The sequence below is a fragment of the Helianthus annuus genome, chromosome 9, assembly GCF_002127325.2.
Source record: "Helianthus annuus cultivar XRQ/B chromosome 9, HanXRQr2.0-SUNRISE, whole genome shotgun sequence".
NCBI lineage: Eukaryota > Viridiplantae > Streptophyta > Magnoliopsida > Asterales > Asteraceae > Helianthus > Helianthus annuus.
The window spans coordinates 55,042,520-55,061,750 of record NC_035441.2 but is presented as its reverse complement, the minus strand read 5'-3'; the positions used below and the strand labels follow the sequence as shown (position 1 = coordinate 55,061,750).

The 19,231-nt window shown below is 36.1% G+C and overlaps 1 protein-coding gene across 1 annotated transcript; it reads right to left on the bottom strand.

The window, feature by feature from the left end:
- Window positions 1–362: 362 nt before the first annotated feature.
- On the bottom strand, window positions 363–18,846 carry LOC110877794. The gene is made up of 5 exons (XM_022125997.2): window positions 18,644–18,846; window positions 17,915–18,103; window positions 1,487–1,660; window positions 1,015–1,402; window positions 363–931 (listed from the first exon to the last, which is right to left on the bottom strand). Exons 1-5 carry the CDS (start codon window positions 18,767–18,769, stop codon window positions 456–458), a joined length of 1,353 nt encoding a protein of 450 aa, XP_021981689.1. The 5' UTR covers window positions 18,770–18,846; the 3' UTR covers window positions 363–455.
- Between the last annotated feature and the right edge of the window lie 385 nt (window positions 18,847–19,231).

The window sequence follows — 19,231 nt, the reverse complement described above, 5'->3', positions numbered from 1 at the left end:
AAACTTCATATTCTATTCAAACATGATCAATCATTAAGACCAACAATATAACACAAATTAAATGTCTTTAAGCCTTAAGTACTCACGTTGAAAATTTTGCCAAGAATTTGGATGAGATGGATTCCTCGCATTTTAATCTTTTCTAGTGGTATGGTGGGTATTCTTGTAATTTGATGTTTATATAAACAAAGTTTTCATAAATATTAACCCTGAATAGGTAGAAATTAAATTATAAATCAGGTGTTCTTCTTTTATTTTGAACATTTAATCAAAGGCTATGATTAAACCATAATATGTCTTTAAGAAAAGATGAATTAAAGTATTAATTCAAAACAACTAAACAAATTGTTAACAATATGAAATAAATTCCATTAATGAAAACAAAAAAAGTTAAAAGCTAATAACAATATGTGAAGTTAATCCCAAAGAAGCAAGCACCAATTCTACAATCTAACTTAATCCCAGAGAGAGTTTACATATATTCCATCATCATCATCTGAAAGTCCTATGTGATTCACACCATTACATGCACCATTGCTGAATTCATGCAGGTTAAATTCAGGATGTAACCAAGAATTTGGTTCTTCGAAAGGGAATGGCCCACACACACTAAGCATCTGGTCATCTACATATCCAAAATGATTATTCCCTTGATTAGAGGAGTCATCCATTCCATTTCTGGATTCAACAGGTAAGAAGGAATTGTGTTCCTCAAAAACAGTTCCCTGGTTAACCGTAGTGGCGGACTTCATCTCATAGCTTTGATGGGTCGGATCACTTTTGAAGTTTGTTTCTTGGTTTATATTTTCAGCAGCATTCATCTTATCAGTTTCATGGTTTGGTAGAATATGATCTAGCTCTTCGGTGTGGGTCAATGGAATATCTGGAATCTGACTGTTTCCTTTTTGATCCAAACTTGGGAGCTTCATAACTGTAAAAACAATAAAAAGACGTAATTAAACACTCCATTAACACAAAAGGATAGAAATCATAGTTACAACGTTAAATATTCACCTGGAGTTGGTAAGTTATAGCTAGAATGTCCAACAAAGGAACTAACTGGTTGAGCAAGAATTGGGGCATAAGGTACACTCATTCCTTTTTGGTCCTTATTTGGAACAAGTGCGTGGATGCTTATATTACATGAGAAATCAAGGGTTTGGTGTTGGAAAAAAAATTGATTATGATATGGAAAAGGTTGTTTTGTTAAGTTGGATAGACGTTCATCGCACTCCAAAAGTTTTGCGAATTGACAATCCAGTACTCGCGGTGCAAATCTAATAGTATGTTGGCTGCAAATGCGAGTTTGATCTCCAGTAAAATCACTCGAGCTGTTCTCCCATTTGGTACGCATTTTTGGGTTCAACATAGTCTCTTCACAGAGTCTTGGAGGTTCTTTTAACTGCATAATGATGTCCTCGTGATGAATATTAGTTTTAAACAAGACAATAAAAATAGAATTAAATAACTTAAGATAAAGAAAAACCTTGATATCAAGACGACTGGTTTGGTTTCCATCCAGATAGGCATTAATGGCGGATATCTGCGACCATCGAAATTCGATCTTCTTTTTCAGGGAGCCGCAAAGAACTTCCCACACCAGTTTCTTCGTTCCGTAGTAGAATTTAGCTACCAAATCTCCCTCGTTTATGGCTTCCCACTGCTCGAATTTGAATACTTGATCAGTATCAACAATATATATAATAACAATATTTTCTTTTTATTGAAAGAACTAACCTCCCAATTGCCGATCTTCAGTGAAAGTGCAGGAATATTAGTAGCCTTCCTATGTGGTTTACGATGCTGTGGAGGCACGCGTAATTTTTTCTGTCCATTCTGCTGGGATTCTTGAGACAATGCTAACTCAACTTGGTTGAGTATAGATGTTTGATTCCCTAAAGCCAACACATGTCTTGGAGTCTCTTCCTATTGAAAGAAAATATACAAAATGTTAGAAAGTCTAACACCAACGAACACGGCCTGCTTAGTTATACGTGTTCGTGGGTTTGACGTGACTACAGTCCATTTATACTAAACCCAAACCCCTAAATATCATCTTATGTTCTTGTTGTGTTTTGGTGTTGTGTCAATTCAAAAATACGAAAACAAGATTGAACTACAATACAGTTTTCTCCTAACCGTTTATACACACATGTATACCTAACAGAAAACTGAAAGAAAGTCTATTATATTCGTTGTTCATCAATGACACTACTCAGTAGTAGCAACTTCACGAGTGGCAATTTCTAACCCATCTTTATTCCCTATCAGTGTTAATCATTACAGACCATTTATGTAAGACGTAGTTTATTAAAGAAAAGGGAATCCTAGAGAGAGAGCAAACCAACAAACATAACATAATTTCTAAAAAGTTACATATATTAAAACTGTTGTATGCTATATACTGAACAAAAGATTCACAACATAATATCTAAAAAGTATATATTGTATTTTATATGTAAGGGAGGAAGAACCTTTGGATTGATTTGATCTCTGTTGGACGATTCATCGTGTTCAAATACACCACTGTTGAAATTACGTACAATGTTCTTGTTTGGATTTTCTTGGCTTTCTTGTTTTCGTTTCCTGCAACCCTTCATGGATATACTGCTACAGATGCTTGTGGATTAATTATCTGAAACACTAATGAATAACTTGATGGATATCCATGTACCTTACAAGTTGCTATTTAAGGGCACCAATCCACAATGGAGTATAACACGTATACGTAAACATAAAATTTATTCAATTGTCCCCATGAATATTTGCTAAAATATAGGGAGGGACTTATTTAACCGGGGAAGGATCCACTAAAAAGTGGATTTTGCCTAAGTAGCCTAAGAAGGATTGTGATGATGACATGTGGCACTCCTAATAAGTAGGAATCAAGGGCATTTTGGTCTTTATAAATAGGAGTGAATATGACATGTAGCACCTCTTTTGTTTTTTAAAATACAAAAAAAATCTAGTACAAAAAAATCTAGCACAAAAAATCTAGTATAAAAAAATATAACACAAAAAATCTAGTACAAAAAATATAGCACAAAAAATGTAATACAAAAAAATATAGCACAAAAAATATACTACCAAAAATATATCACAAAAAAATTCAGGAAAATAATGTAGTACAAAAAAATCTAGTATAAAAAATTGAGAAAAAAAATTTAAGACAAAAAAAATCAGCACAAAAAATTTAGTAAAAAAATATAGTACAAAAATCCAGCACAAAAAATGTTATACAACATAGAAATACAACACATTTTAGTGGGTTTTTTTAGTCTTCATATTTTATATAGCAATATGGTACTCAAATTAAAGATAAAAAGACGCTCGATTTTATGGTGAAATTTTTATGAAAAAATAATGTCGTATAAAAAAGTTATGAACGTTTAAAAAATAGGGGTGAAATATGCATGTGCCTTGCATTTGGAGAGAGAAAGTCCATAAATAGGATTTTCCAAAGATACCCTTGCACTCCTCCTTTCTTCTACACTTTCATCTTAACCATTGATTTGAAAAATGATTGGTTAAGATTACTTCTCATCCTAATTAGACAAAATAAACTTTTTATTTGATCTTACCCCCTACGTCTATCTTTATAAATTATAATTATAAATCATTATATTCAGTTTTTTTAACGGTTATTAGATTCATGAAATAACTTCTTGTATATAAATGCGTATGATTTGTTAGAATGCATGAAGTAGTTATTTATACTAGTTGATTCAAGAAAGAAACAACAAACAAACTAAGTTACATAAATATTAATTATTAACTAATTCACAACACCTCTGTCCTTATATCTTTCCACATTTTTCCATAACTTAACAAATCACTAGAAATACAACATGTTTTTGTATGTTTCGCATGTTACAACTAATTTTTAAATTAAATCTATAAAATATAAATTACTCAAAATACCAATAACTCATACTTATATATAGCATTAACTAGACATAATTGCGAAACCTAAGTCGTAGTAGATATATAATGTTTATATTATTTAGTTGAAGTCGTCCGTAACACGTGTAGGTTCGTAACAAGCGTCGAAACGTAAGTCGTCGTAAAAATATAATATTTGTATTTTTAGTCGAAATCGTCCACAACGTGCTTAGGTCCGTAACGACCGTCGAAACGCAAGTCGTCGTAAATATATATTTTTTATATTTTTATTCGAAATCGTCCGTAACGCGGTTAGGTCCGTAACGAGCGTCGAAACGTAAGTCGTCGTAAATATATTTTTTTTAATATTTTTAGTCGAAGTCGTCCGTAACCCGCGTAGGTCCGTAACGAGCGTCTAAACCTAAGTCGTCGTAGATATATAATGTTTATATTACGTAACGCGCGTAGGTCCGTAAAAAGCGTCGAAACGTAAGTCGTCGTAAATATATTATTTTTTATATTTTTAGTCGAAATCGTCCGTAACGCGCGTATGTCCGTAACGAGCGTCGAAACCTAAGACGTCGTAAATATATTATATATATATATATATGTGTATATATATATATATATATATAGGGGATCGCCAAAATGAAAACCACCTCTAGTTGTAAAAACCATGAGAACCACTTTATGGCCCTTAGATCAACTAGATGGATGGATGTGATTAAAAGTAGTTAATATTAATATTAAAAGCTTTTTGTCTTATTATGTCTTTAATATTATAATACAAAAGGGTATTTAAGTAAAATAACTCTATTTTGTCTTTTTATATATATTAATTTTAAATTACCTTTTTTGTCCTATTCATTAATTACTTTTTATTACTTTTATTTTTTAAACATAATTTCTTTATTAAAAACATTTTTAAATTCAGATTTTTTTTTAAAAGATTTTTATACTTTTTTACAATTTAAGATTTACGTTAAACTTTTTACGTTTTTTTGACGCGCCGTTTTTTTACGCGCCGTTTTTCAAGCGTAACACGCTGTTTTAACGCTGTTTTTTAACGCCGTTTTTTAACGCGCCGTTTTTAACGCCGTTTTTAACGCGGCGTTTTTTACGCGCCGTTTTTTTTAAGGCGTCGTTTTTCTCAATCGGCGTTTTCTTAACATGCCGTTTCTAACGCGCCGTTTTTAACGCGCCGTTTTTTAACGCGCCGTTTTTTAACGCCGTTTGTTAACGCGCCGTTCTCAAACAGCGTTTTTAACGCGCCGTTTTTTAACGCGTCGTTCTCAATCGGCGTTTTTAACGCGCCGTTTTTAACGCCGTTTTTTAACGTGCCGTTTTTTAACGCCGTTTTTTATGTGCCGTTGTTCACGCGCCGTTTTTACGCGCCGTTTTAACGCGCCGTTTTTCAAATGCGTCGTTTTTCTCAATCGGCGTTTTTTTAACGCGTCGTTTTTAACGCCGTTTTTTACGCGCCGTTTTTTTAAGTCGTCGTTTTTCTCAGTCGGCGTTTTTTTAACGCACGGTTTTTTACACGTTTTTTACGCGCCGTTTTTTTCCACGTTTTTCAACGCGCCAAATTTTTTACATGCTTTTTACACGCCGTTTTAACGCGCCGTTTTTCCGAAGTTTTTTAATGCGCCGTTTTTTTGAAGTTTTTTAACGCGCGGTTTTTCCGAAGTTTTTTAACGCGCCGTTTTTTTACGCGTTTTTACGCGCCGTTTTTTCAAGCGTCATTTTTTCAAAACGCGCCGTTTCTCCACGTTTTTTAATGCGTCGTTTTTTTACGAAAAACTTTTAACGTTTTACGTTTTACGTTTTTAATACGTAAAACTTACGAAAAACTTTTTACGTTTTACGTAAGACTTACGAAAAAATTTACGTAACACTTTTTACGCTTCACGTTTTTACGTTTTACGATAAAAAGTTTACGGTTTACGTTAACAAGTTTACGGTTTAATTTTTTTTTACAAAAACGTTTTTTTACGTTAACGTTTTTTTAACATTTTACGCGCCAATTTTTTACGTTAACGTTATTTTACGTTTTACGCCCCGATTTTTTACGTTTTACACCCCGGCTTTTTACGTTTTACGCGTCGGTTTTTTACGTTTTACGCGTCGGTTTTTTACCTTTTACGCATCGGTTTTTTACGTTTTACGCCCGGCTTTTTCACGCGTCGTTTTTTCAACGCGCCGTTTTTCCGTTTTACGTTAAAAAATTTACATTTTACGTTTTACGCTCGATTTTTTCAAGCGGCGTTTTTTTACGTTAAACTTTTTACGTTTTACGTAAAACTTTTTACGTTTTACGTTAAACTTTTTACGTTTTCCGATTTACGTTAAATTTTTACGTTTTACGTTTTTACATTAACGTTTTTTACGTTTTAGTAAAAAAAATTTACGTTTTATCTAAAACTTTTTACTTTTTACGTTAAAAAGTTTACGGTTTCCGTCAAAAAGTTTACGGTTTATTTTTTTTTACAAAAACGTTTTTAGGAAAAAACGAACGCACCCAGAAATCGCGAACTCGGTGAAGCGTCTCGGATATATTGTTTTCATCATCGACGCCTAAAAAAAAAACCCAACAAACAAAATATTGTACGTAAAACTTTTTACGTTTTACTTTTTATGTTAAAAAATTTACGTTTTACGTAAAATTTTTATGTATTACGTTTTACATGAAATTTTTATGTAAAACTTTTTACGTTTTGCGTAAAACTTTTTACGTTTTCACGTTAAAACGAACGCACCCATAAATCTACGTTGTTTTTTTTCTCTATTTTTACATCATCGCCACCCCATCGATCGTATCAAAGCCCCCAGATTTAAATATCACAAATCAAAACCCACATATCAAAATCCCCAACATACTAAACTCAGAATCAAACCAAATATCCAGATTAAGATCAAAAAGCACCAACAACCATATCACCGGCAAACATCAATAAATCACCGGCGAACATCAATAAATCACCGGCAAAACATCAAAATCACCGGCAAAACATCACCTATTTTTGAGCTCGGTGCACGTTAACTAAAGTATCAGTTCGAGCTCGGTGCACGTTAACTAAATAAAATCTAAACTAACGTAATAATAACTCTCTACCGAACTGCAAGACCCGAACCGAGACCGAGCCTATGCTTGACCCGAACAACTCTGAATCTGACCCGGTTTGACTGAGACGCCGACCTGAAGCTTCCGAACCGGGTTGAACCAAACCCGCACCCACTGACCCGAAACTCGACCCACGGCTGACCCGAACAAAAACTCGAACCATACTTGAGTCTGGCCCGAAACCTGATGACCCGCAACCTGAAATCTGACTGAGACTCCCGCTTAGAACCCGAAAGACCCGAACTGAAAACCCGAGTAGAACCAAAACTGAATCTGTGGTTGACCCGAGTAGAACCCGAAAGACCCGAACTGAAAACCCGAAACAAAACTCGAACCAAAACAAACCTGAATGACATAAAACACGACCATCATCATTGTTCACAACGGGACTTCATCACCATCCATAATCATCATCGACGATGCCGCCGGCCGACCGCACCCCCGCCGCCGCCGGCTCTGTTTCCGTCACCAGCCGTTGCTACTCCTTCTCTTCTGATCTTGTCGCTGCAATCATGGGAACGAGAGTGTGGGTAATGCCGTCGCTCAGGCTCACCACCGCCCTACGCGGCTCCTCCGCCAACGGCGGTCCGTCGCCGGTCGCCGTCGAAGTCAGCGGCTGCTGCTCCTTCTCTTCTGATCTTGGGCTTTGAGGCAATTTAATGATTTAAAGGAGACTTTAGAAATGGGTGATTTTAGGGAATTCAAAAGACATGTGGGAATGGGATTGGAATTTAGAAGATGTATGGGAATCCGATTGGGATATTTGGGTTTCTTTCATTTAGGTTGAAGAGAGAGAGAGGTAAGAGATTTTAAAGAAAGTGAAAAGTGAGAGATTTTATCATGTCTGATAGCATTAAATGAGGAGAGAGGGGGATTTGACATTGGAAGTAAATGACCAAACTGCCCTTTAGGTTGGCAAATTCTGATTGGTTGAGAGTGGTTCTCGCGGTTCTTACAACTGGGGGTGGTTCTTATTTTAGCGGCTCCCTATATATATATATATATATATATATATATTATAGTCGAAGTCGTCCGTAACGCGCGTAGGTCCGTAACGAGCGTCAAAACCTAAGACGCCGTAAATATATAATATTTATATTATATTGTCGAAGTCGTCCATAACGCGCGTAGTTCCATAACGAGCGTCAAAATGTAAGTCATCGAATCTGTAATGAGCGTCGAATATGTAACAAGTTCTTAAAACTGTTATATTTTTTAAAAAAATTAATCAAAAAATGTTATATTTTTTAAAAAATTAACTAAAACTGTTATATTTTGTAAAAAATGGTTTATTCATGCAGATATGGATGTCGTCGTTGGTAGAGGGAGAGGCCTGGGTGCTGGCCGTTGAGGTGTCGGACCTGGTGCCGGAGGTGGCGGTGGAGGTGGCGGACGTGGACAGGTGGGGGCGGGGGCGGCGGTGGCCGGTGGGCGTGGACGTGGGCGTGGGCGCGGTGGCCTAGACGTGGATCTGTTGCTAGATAATCCTTATCTAGCATTCAATGAGAGGAGCAAGGCTTTTCACAGATGTGAAAAGTTTCGGCGTATGTAGATCGGCGACCACGCGGCCATCGATTGGTCGGCTCTCGCGGAGGTGGACGAGGTGGCAAGAGCCCGAGGTTCATTCGACACGATACTCCATGGGAGAGTTATACTATTTGTTACTGTGTTTTCTTTGTTTTGTATACGAAATGGATACTAACCACACTGTGTGACAGGTTGTTCGATATTGCATACTCGTCGTCGTTCAGGGTCATGGTGTGCGAGTTCTTGTCATGTTTTAACTTCGCTCCCAGGCTTGCAGACCAGTCAGAGGAGCTTGATAACCCCGACGACCCGTGGATAGAAGTGACCTTCCGTCTAGCCGGTGTGTGGCATGAGATTTCATTGAGAGAGTTTGTCATGCACTGCGGCCTTTACACGATGGAGGAGACAAACACCCCCAACTACACCGATGGCATCCATATGGCCCCCCGTTAGACTCTCTGCAGGTTCTAGCAGGTGATCAATGACCGTCGCTTTGGCCCAAAGTCGAAGTCGAGGGTTTTCTGGATCAAAGATCCCCTGTACCGTTACCTGCACAGGCTTATTGCCTCATCCACTGCACCACGCGAGCAGAGTCGCGAGTGGTGCAATCAGGGGGATCTCTTGTACCTGTACTGTCTTGTATGGGGGGAGACATGCGCCTTCCATCACTGCCTAGCCCAGTGGTTTGCGGCGGCGTACCACAGGCAGGAGAAGTCTGTGTTGTACGGGGGCGTACATCACGCGTATCGCCGTCTCATCGGGCCTTGTACCCCAGCAGGACCCATTATTCGACGAGTGGGCGTGATGGAGCCGGTCAGGTTGACACGGTAGACCCTGATCGGCATGCACGTGACGCGTGACCTCCTTGGGCTCGGGGTTCGATTTATAGGACTCGAAGGGCAACTGTTTGCCCCCGTCGCTCGCCCAGGCGAGTTACCAGAGTTGCTGCCAGAACCGGCACAGGGTCAGCCAGCCAGCAGATGGTGATGCCATAGAGGACGACGACGACGACGATGACGACGATGGTGACCACACTCACCCACCATTTCCGGCACCGCCCCCGCCAGGTGGTCCACAACCGGAGCCGCAGCCACAGGGGTGCCTCAGTACCCCCATCACGTTCTGTACGACCAGCTCCATCCAGTTGTGGCACTTGCGTTAGAGCGGATGTAGGAGCGGTTACAGGCGCAGATAGACGCCACTCACTGTCGTACTGAGCATCTTCTCATGCGGGCGATCCAGGGTGATATACAGGCAGCTATCCAGCATGGTGAAACACCATTCCCGATACCGCCGTTGTCGCCTCGCCCTGGAGGGATGCGGATCAGGGAGCGGGGCCCTCAAGTTACGGACGACTTCGACTAAAAATATAAAAAATTATATATTTATGACGAATTATGTTTCGACGCTCGCTACGGACCTACACGCGTTACGGATAATTTCGACTAAAAATATAAAAAAATTATATATTAACGACGACTTACGTTTCGACGCTCGTTAGGGAACTAAACACGTTACGGAAGATTTCGACTAAGAATATAAATATTATATATTTACGACGATTTACATTTCAACGCTCGTTACGAACCTACGCGTGTTACGGAGGACTTCAACTAAATAATATAAACATTATATATCTACGACGACTTAGGTTTCGATGCTCCTAACGGACCTACGCGCGTTACGGACGACTTCGACTTAAAATATAAAAAATTATACATTTACGATGACTTACATTTTGACGCTCGTTACGGACCTACGTGCATTACGGACAATTTCGACTAAAAATATAAAAAACTATATATTTACGACGACTTACATTTCGACGCTCGTTACGGACTTAAGTGCGTTACGGACGATTTCGACTAAAAATATAAATATTATATATTTACGACGACTTACGTTTCGACGCTCGTTACGGACCTATGCGTGTTACGAACGACTTCTACTAAATAATATAAACAATATATATCTACGACGACTTAGGTTTGGACGCTTGTTACGGACCTACGCCCGTTACGGACGACTTCGACTAAAAATATAAAAAGTTATATATTTACGACGACTTACGTTTCGACGCTCGTTATGGATCGACGCGCGTTCCGGACGATTTCGACTAAAAATATAAAAAAGTATATATTTACGACGACTTACGTTTATTAGTCTGGTAATATAAAGAGAGAATTGATATTCTCCTTATGAATGCTATGTATCACTTGGAACTTAAAGTTTAGATGCAAGTCCCGACGGATTAAATTATGTAGGTCACGTTAAGTAAGTTCTCGAGAACAATGTGATCATTTATACACATTCGGATTTGAATAGGTTATGATTATTTTATATGTTGGATATAATTGGAACTTCTGATGAGTTTCTAAAGCAATTGAGTGCTTAAAAGGTTAATTGAAACATCTCAACGATGTAATACTTGTGCAGCAAGAAACATACATAGAAAACTTGTACCCAATGATTGTGATATCTCAATAAATAGTGTACATGCATGGTACAATATGGATTTTGGAGATAAAAGCAAGTGTTCATGACATTTTTTCATATGATATAGATATCTATGTGTTAAATGGTAAAATTTATGTAACAAAACTTCTAAATAGTGAAAGCACATGCATATTTGGATAAGATGGAAAGAATTCCCTCATGGATTGATAATGCTAGAAGCATTAAGGATGTCAAAACCTCAAGAATGTATTATATGAAGTTGAAAAAATACGTATGGACTAAATAGTCGAGACGAGTGTTGTACAACTCAAGATATTCAGATAAAGTGGGATATAAGTTTGATTAAATTAGTCATGTTCTATCAACATTCTACTTTGAGTAAACTGCCATTTTGGTCCCTGAGGTTTGGGCAGTTATGCCACTTTAGTCCATATCTCAAACTTTTTGCATCTGGGTCCCTGTGGTTTCAGTTTTGTTGCCATTTTGGTCCAAAAGTGAAATCAGCTCAAATTCCTCAAATTAAATTATGATGTTTTGTCCTTTTCTTAGGGGTAATTAGGTCATTACCGTTACTATTTTAACAAATTAGCCATTGAGTGGCCCCCACCCCCATCCCAGCCTCCTGCTTCTTCCCCACTTTGAAAACCTAGATCCATTGTTACTGATTGAAAGAATCAATGATCGCATTCTCGACTTCAATGTGCTCAAAACAATCAATTCCATTTTTTTATTTAATTTCAATTAATTTAAAAAATATTGAAAAATTCAAGAACTTTATACCTGAGTTGCTTGAAACTGGAGCTGAAACATGACATTGACTTCAATCTTCCAGATTTGAACATTCTTCCCCACTTTGAAAACCTAGATCCATCGTCGCTTCATTGCTGTTGTTGCCGTTTTGGGATGGGGGGGGGTGTGGGGACCGGCGCCGGTCCTAGCCGGGTCTCAGCCGGCCCCCATACCCACTAGTCTTAGGGGGTGGGGGTGGTCACTAGTGATAGAATTCTATCACTCACAAGCATCCAATCAACTCCTGTCATGTCATCAGCCACTATTCTATCACTCACATCTTTTTTTAGTGGCAATGGTCATCACTCTCAATACCTAACAATAAACCCCCACACTCCCTCGCATCCATTACTTTTTTACGCGTTATAAAAATAACAGAAATCTGCTATCACTCGTTGTTTGTATGACTGGCGGTGGGAATCATTATTTTTCCACGCGTTATAAAAATACCTAGCTGTATAGTTTAATTTACAAAAAAAAACTATACAGCTAGGTATTTTAGATAAAACTAAATAGCTAGGTATTTTAGATAAAACTAAAAAAATTTAAGCCTTTTTTTAACTCGTTTTTTTGTAAAAAAGATATTTAATTTACATAAAACTATATAGCTAGTAGATTTTACATGTGCAACTAGTAGATTTTATGTAAATTAAATATCTTTCTAAAATAGTAAAATGTAAATGAACAAAAAAACGAGTTAAAAATGACTTAATTTTTTTTACATGAAAGATATTGATTATTATTATTATTATTATTATTTATATTATTATCAATCATATATATCCAAAATTGAAAACGAGTAAGGTTTGCATTATTTAAAACTAGTAAGAAATTTAATTTACATAAAACTATATAGCTAGTAGATTTTATTTAAAAAATCTATTTAAAAAAATACTGGTGTAACAAGTAGATTTTATGTTAAATAAGAAATTTAATAAAAATATGAAAATAAAAAAATAAATAGACTTTATGTTAATTAAGAGATATAATAAAAAGATGAAAATAAAAAAATAAATAGATTTTGTAAAATTGATTTAAACTTAAATCAATTTTAGTAGAATTGGTTTTTCTATTCAAAAGGGGTGGCGGCGCAACTTGTTGCCCGACTACCTGCCATTGCTTTGTAATTGCCCTTTTTCGTGTGGAATGATATTATAGTGTTAACTTAAAAAAAAAAAAACTTAAATAAAATTAGGTGGTAGTACCCAAATGTGTTACATTGATAAATTTAAAAAAATGCAAGGGTATTTTAGTCATTAATTAACTAATTTTGGTGTTAGTACCGAAAGTTGTTACAAAATTGAAACCATAGAACCTAAATATGTTAAAAAAAAGTTAGTAACCAAAGACGAAATTAGGTATAAACCAAATGACCCATTTGTGTAATTAACTCTTAACTAAATTTTAGTTTAACAATTATGTGTAATACATTGTTAAAATTAAAATATAAGTTAAAAAATTAAAAATAAAAAGCCCTAACGGCACTAGGAATTTAAACTAATAGCTACTTGTCACAACACCTCTGTCCTTAGATCTTCCACATTTTGCCATAACTTACCAAATCACTATACAACACGTTTTTTTGTATGTTTCGTATGCCACAACTAATTTTTACATTAAATCTATAAAATATAAATAACTCAAAAAACCAATAACTCATACTTATAAATAACATTAAGAGTAAATTGCGGTTTTGGTCTTTGTGGTTTAGTGGTTGTTGCTATGTACAAAGTCATTTTTCCCTTAGGGAGATTTGCAACAGTATGATAAGGCTCTGGAGACAGTAACACCCCACTCATCTTTTAGACAAAATTGCCTGCACAATTTTTGAAACCCTTTTTCTCGACCACTTAATGGCGATCTGAATGCACGCCACCCTCTTTTGATCTACCAGATGAAGCCATAGAGGAAGAACAGAAAGGAAGAGGGCTAGGGGTAACATATGATCAGAGAAAAGATGAAGAAAATATGTCTTTCCTATGATTTGACATCCAAAAATGACATCATTTGTATATATTCTCCTTTCCAACACACTTCCATAGAATCTAGAATCTGTTGTCGCCCGCACACGGAAAAGTTGCGCACACACACTAAGACTAGGAGGACTTATAAAGGAATGTAACAGATCATCTGTCAATGACATCATCAGAGGCACGTCGCAAAAGATCAACCTTACACATCTAAACAAAGCGTCGCACTTCCTATCTTATGGTGGTCACGTGCACAGCAGCTCGCCCTCCATGCACACCCTGAGTGTGGATTCCTTTTCCACTAATCAGAGCAAGGATGGCGTCAGCACCCCATATACACCTTCGGCGTGGAATGTTTTCCATCAATGAGAGCATGACAGATGTCACCAAAAGGGTTAGAGCCATCAGGAACATCTCACAGAAAGGAAAGTGACATTTAACCAAATCTACTACTAATATAAGAAAGATCTACATTCATAAGGTACACACACTCTCTCTCTCTGACTTTACCTGAAAACCCTAATTCCTTCATCGAACGGGTTTTACTCTCACGCCCGAGGGTGGTCAAAGGGAGGAATCCCATCTTGTGGCAAGCCTAACGGTGTTACTGTTTTGCAAGCCTTGCCGGTGAACATGTCTGGAAGCTCTCCTTAGAAGTCTCTATTGGTTGAACTGAGGAAAATGTTGGATTTATATGTACGGTTCGATAAGTCAATGCTGCTGACCGAACTATGACCCGTAAGAGTTACACCTTGGGCAACGAACATTAAATCCACTTAACTTGATTAACTGGTGAACACGAACGATTAACGGAACTAAATATATAATTATCTAGAATAGTTATATCCACGAGAAATGAGATTTATTATTTATACAGGTTATAAATAATTTAGCGTTTAATTACTTATTTAATTAAATTTTGTCTTTGCGGGCTTTGTATCATGTTTGGGATTGTACTAGTCGTATTGGGCTTTGTAGGGCCGAAAGATAATTAGTAATAGTTGTTAGGGTTTATGAGATAAAGCCTAATTACCTATTTATATTATAATATATAATATATACTACTTATCCTTTTGAAAAACAACAATAGCCGCCAACCCTAAAAGCGTTTTTTTTCCTTTTGCGATTGAACTCCAAAAGGAAAAAGGGGGTTTTTTTTTTTTGTTTTTGTGGTTCCATCAAGTCAAGTGTCGCCACTATACGCCTCACTCTTCGTTTGTGTTCGTGTACTAGCATCCGTTCATCGTACCTTGGTGTCTCACACGGTTAATCTTTAACCACTAAGGTATATTAAATCTCATCAGTAGATTAATTAATATTGCTAATCGTATTTGCATTTTTGTAACCGCATTTTTGTAACCATGATCCTTTTCCGTTCATTTTTGGTGTTGATTATTATATTTATTCCGCTGCGCTTTTATTAATTATATATTTAGTTAATAAAAATATCAAATATTGACACCATTGAATCCCGACAGTGGTATTAGAGCTACGCTTACAACTTACAACATGAAGATCGAAACCGGTCCTTTTAACCAGTTATAGATCTCAAACTCAGATCTAAATATTTTTTGGGCAACAAGTTATTTGGCCAAAAGTTTTTTTTTTTTTTTTTTTATTTGACCAAAAGATTGCTCACTTCAATATGATTGTGTTGAATATGTGAATCTGGTCGACCTTCTACTTGTATTTTTGTTCTTGTTTTGTTTTTGTTTTATGGTTTTTGGCCCACTTTGCGGCTCAGAGTTGTAATAGACTAGGGTTTCAATTTTGTTATATTTTATATTATAATATAAAGTTGAAGACCCGAATACAAAACAGAAGACATTACATGAATCATGGAGGTGCTGAAGACAACTAGATGCACTAGGTCCATCCTTGTGGTTGTTTTGTATTTGTTACCCCGTGACTCAGTTTGGTCTTGCTATTTGGCTCTAGCAAGAACAAACAAAATGGACTAAAGATTTACATATTTATTTTTTGTTATTATGGTTGCTTTTATCATATAAGTTGTTATATCACACACTAACCTAATACCAAACTTTTAAAAGGTGTTTTAAAATGTTTACAATAATTATAACAAGTTCTAAACTAATTTTTACAACCTGTAAATATTTGTTATAAAACAAATAGTTAATTTAAAAATAAATAATAACCATTAGAGTTTTTGAAATTTAAAAAGTTTTAACTTTCTAAAACTCATAACTTAATAGTTTTAAAACTATTAACTTTTATATGATTATACAAGTCGCGACAAACTTAGTTTTAATAGGTTATTTAAACTTAAGTGTCCTAAGAGATGAATGGGTTCATCAAGATGCCACGATCAAATATGTGTTAAAATTGGCTCTTACGGCCCTATTTGGTAAAAATTAAATTAACCCATAATTAAAATCAATAGTCTATGCCATCCTATCACAAGCTACACTTGGAACGTAAAAGCGAACCATCATTGTTTGGAGCCACACCACCACACTTGATGTCTAGCATAACTTTCTAAGGTGCAAGGGTTTCGTTGACACATCCGGCCCTTCCACAAGTACCTCTTTTAGGACGAATATTACTTTTCTTTTCTCACCACATGCTCCCGCTGTCTTGAAAGTAAAAGGTCGACATAGATGAGGCTAAACGTAGCAATGCATAGACAAGAGTTATCTTAGCGGCCTTATACTCGAGAGTTGTGCAATTCTCACAATTGACACTCATTGTCAGTCTGCCTAGTCACTTACTAGTGTGCATGCCACAACTGCCATTAATGAAAATATATTCCATTAATGAAAACAAAAAAAGTTAAAAGCTAATAACAATATGTGAAGTTAATCCCAAATAGAGTTTATAATCTTCCATTACTAGTTCTCGGAAGCAAGCACAAATTCTACAATCTAACTTAATCCCAGAGAGAGTTTATATATATTCCATCATCATCATCTGAAAATCCTATGTGATTCACACCATTACATGCACCATTGCTGAATTCATGCAGGTTAAATTCAGGATGTAACCAAGAATTTGGTTCTTCGAAAGGGAACGGCCCACACACACTAAGCATCTGGTCATCTACATATCCAAAATGATTGTTCCCTTGATTAGAGGAGTCATCCATTCCATTTCTGGATTCAACAGGTAAGAAGGAATTGCGTTCCTCAAAAACAGTTCCACTGTTATCCGTAGTGGCGGACTTCATCTCATAGCTCTGGTCGGTCGGACCAGTTTTGAAGTTTGTTTCTTGGTTTATATTTTCAGCATCATTCATCTTATCGGTTTCATGGTTTGGTAGAATATGATCTAGCTCTTCGGTGTGGGTCAACGGAATATCTGGAATCTGACTGTTTCCTTTTTGATCCAAAGTTGGGAGCTTCAAAACTGTAAAAACAATAAAAAGATGTAATTAAACACTTCATTAACACAAAAAGATTGAAATCATAGTTACAAAGTTAGATATTCACCTGAAGTTGGTAAGTTACAGCTAGAATGTCCAACAAAGGAGCTAACTGGTTGAGCAAGAATTGGGGCATAAGGTACACTCATTCCTTTTTTGTCCTTATTTGGTACAAGTGCGTGGATGCTTATATTACATGAGAAATCAAGGGTTTGGTGTTGGAAAAAAAATTGATTATGATATGGAAAAGGTTGTTTTGTTAAGTTGGATAGACGTTCATCGCACTCCAAAAGCTTCGCGAACTGACCATCCAATACTCGCGGTGCAAATCTAATAGTATGTTGGCTGCAAATGCGAGTTTGATCTCCAGTAAAATCACTCGAGCTGTTCTCCCATTTGGTACGCATTTTTGGGTTCAACTTAGTCTCTTCACAGAGTCTTGGAGGTTCTTTTAACTGCATAATGATGTCCTCGTGATGAATATTAGTTTAAACAATACAATAAAAATAGAATTAAATAACTTAAGATAAAGAAAAACCTGGATATCAAGACGACTGGTTTGGTTTCCATCCAGATAGGCGTTGATGGCGGATATCTGCGACCATCGAAATTCAATCTTCTTTTTCAGGGAGCCGCAAAGAACTTCCCACACCAGTTTCTTCGTTCCGTAGTAGAATTTAGCTACCAAATCTCCCTCGTTTTTGGATTCCCACTGCTCGAATTTGAATACTTGATCAGTAACAACAATATATATAATAACAATATTTTCTTTTTCTTGAAAGAACTCACCTCCCAGTTGCCGATCTTCAGTGAAAGTGCAGGAATATTAGTAGCCTTCCTATGTGGTTTACGATGCTGTGGAGGCACGCGTAACTTTTTCTGTCCATTCTGCTGGGATTCTTGAGACAATGCTAACTCAACTTGGTTGAGTATAGATGTTTGATTCCCTAAAGCCAACACATGTCTTGGAGTCTCTTCCTATTGAAAGAAAATATACAAAATGTTAGGAAGTTTAACACCAACGAACACGGCATGCTTAGTTATACGTGTTCGTGGGTTTGACGTGGAAATTGACTCCAGTCCATTTATACTAAACCCAAACCCCTAAATATCATCTTATGTTCTTGTTGTGTCAATTCAAAAATACGAAAACAAGATTGAAATACAATACAATTTTCTCCTCACCGTTTATACAACAGAAAAGGGAAAGAACATCTATTATATTCATTGTTAATCAATAACACTACTCAGTAGTAGCAACTTCACGAGTGGCAATTTCTAACCCATCTTTATTCCCTATCAGTACTTAATCATTACAGACCATTTATGCAAGACGTAGTTTATTAAAGAAAAGGGAATCCTAGAGAGAGAGAGAGAGAGAGCGCAAAACAACAAATATAACATAATTTCTAAAAGTTACATATATTAAAACTGTTGTATGCTATATATTGAACAAAAGATTCACAACATAATATCTAAAAAGTATATATTGTATTTTATATGTGAAGGAGGAAGAACCTTTGGATTGATTTGATCTCTGTTGGACGATTCACCCTGTTCAAATACACCACTGTTGAAATTACGTGCAATGTTCTTGTTTGGATTTTCTTGGCTTTCTTGTTTTCGTTTCCTGTAACCCTCCATGGATATGCTGCTACAGAGGCTTGTGGATTAATTATCTGAAACACTAATGAAAATCTTGATGGATATCCGTGTACCTTACAAGTTGCTATTTAAGAGTACCAATCCACACTGGAATATAACACGTATGAAGAGTACCAACCGACGTAAACATAAAATTTATTCAATTTTCCCCATGAATATTGGCTATAATATAGGGAGAGAATTATTTAACCTACGTCTAGCTTTATAATTTATAATTATAAATTATTATATTTAGTTTTTTTAACAGTTATTAGATTCATGAAATAACTTCTTTTATATAAATGCGTCATTTGTTAGAATGCATGAAGTAGTTATTTATACTAGTTGATTCAACAAGGAAACAACAAACTAAGTTATATAAATATTAATTATTAACTAAATTTAAGTCTAACAATTATGTGTAATATATTGTTAACAATAAAATATCAGTTAAACAATAAA

Bases quoted from the DNA above. Each gene is read 5' to 3' on its own strand.
- LOC110877794 (XM_022125997.2), bottom strand. From the start codon at position 18,769: ATGGAGGGTTACAGGAAACGAAAACAAGAAAGCCAAGAAAATCCAAAC. The intron at 18,104-18,643 runs GTTCTTCCTCCT...TTCTTTCAATAG, and splicing joins GAGATCAAATCAATCCAAAG to GAAGAGACTCCAAGACATGT. The intron at 1,403-1,486 runs GTTTTTCTTTAT...ATCATTATGCAG, and splicing joins CCAGTCGTCTTGATATCAAG to TTAAAAGAACCTCCAAGACT.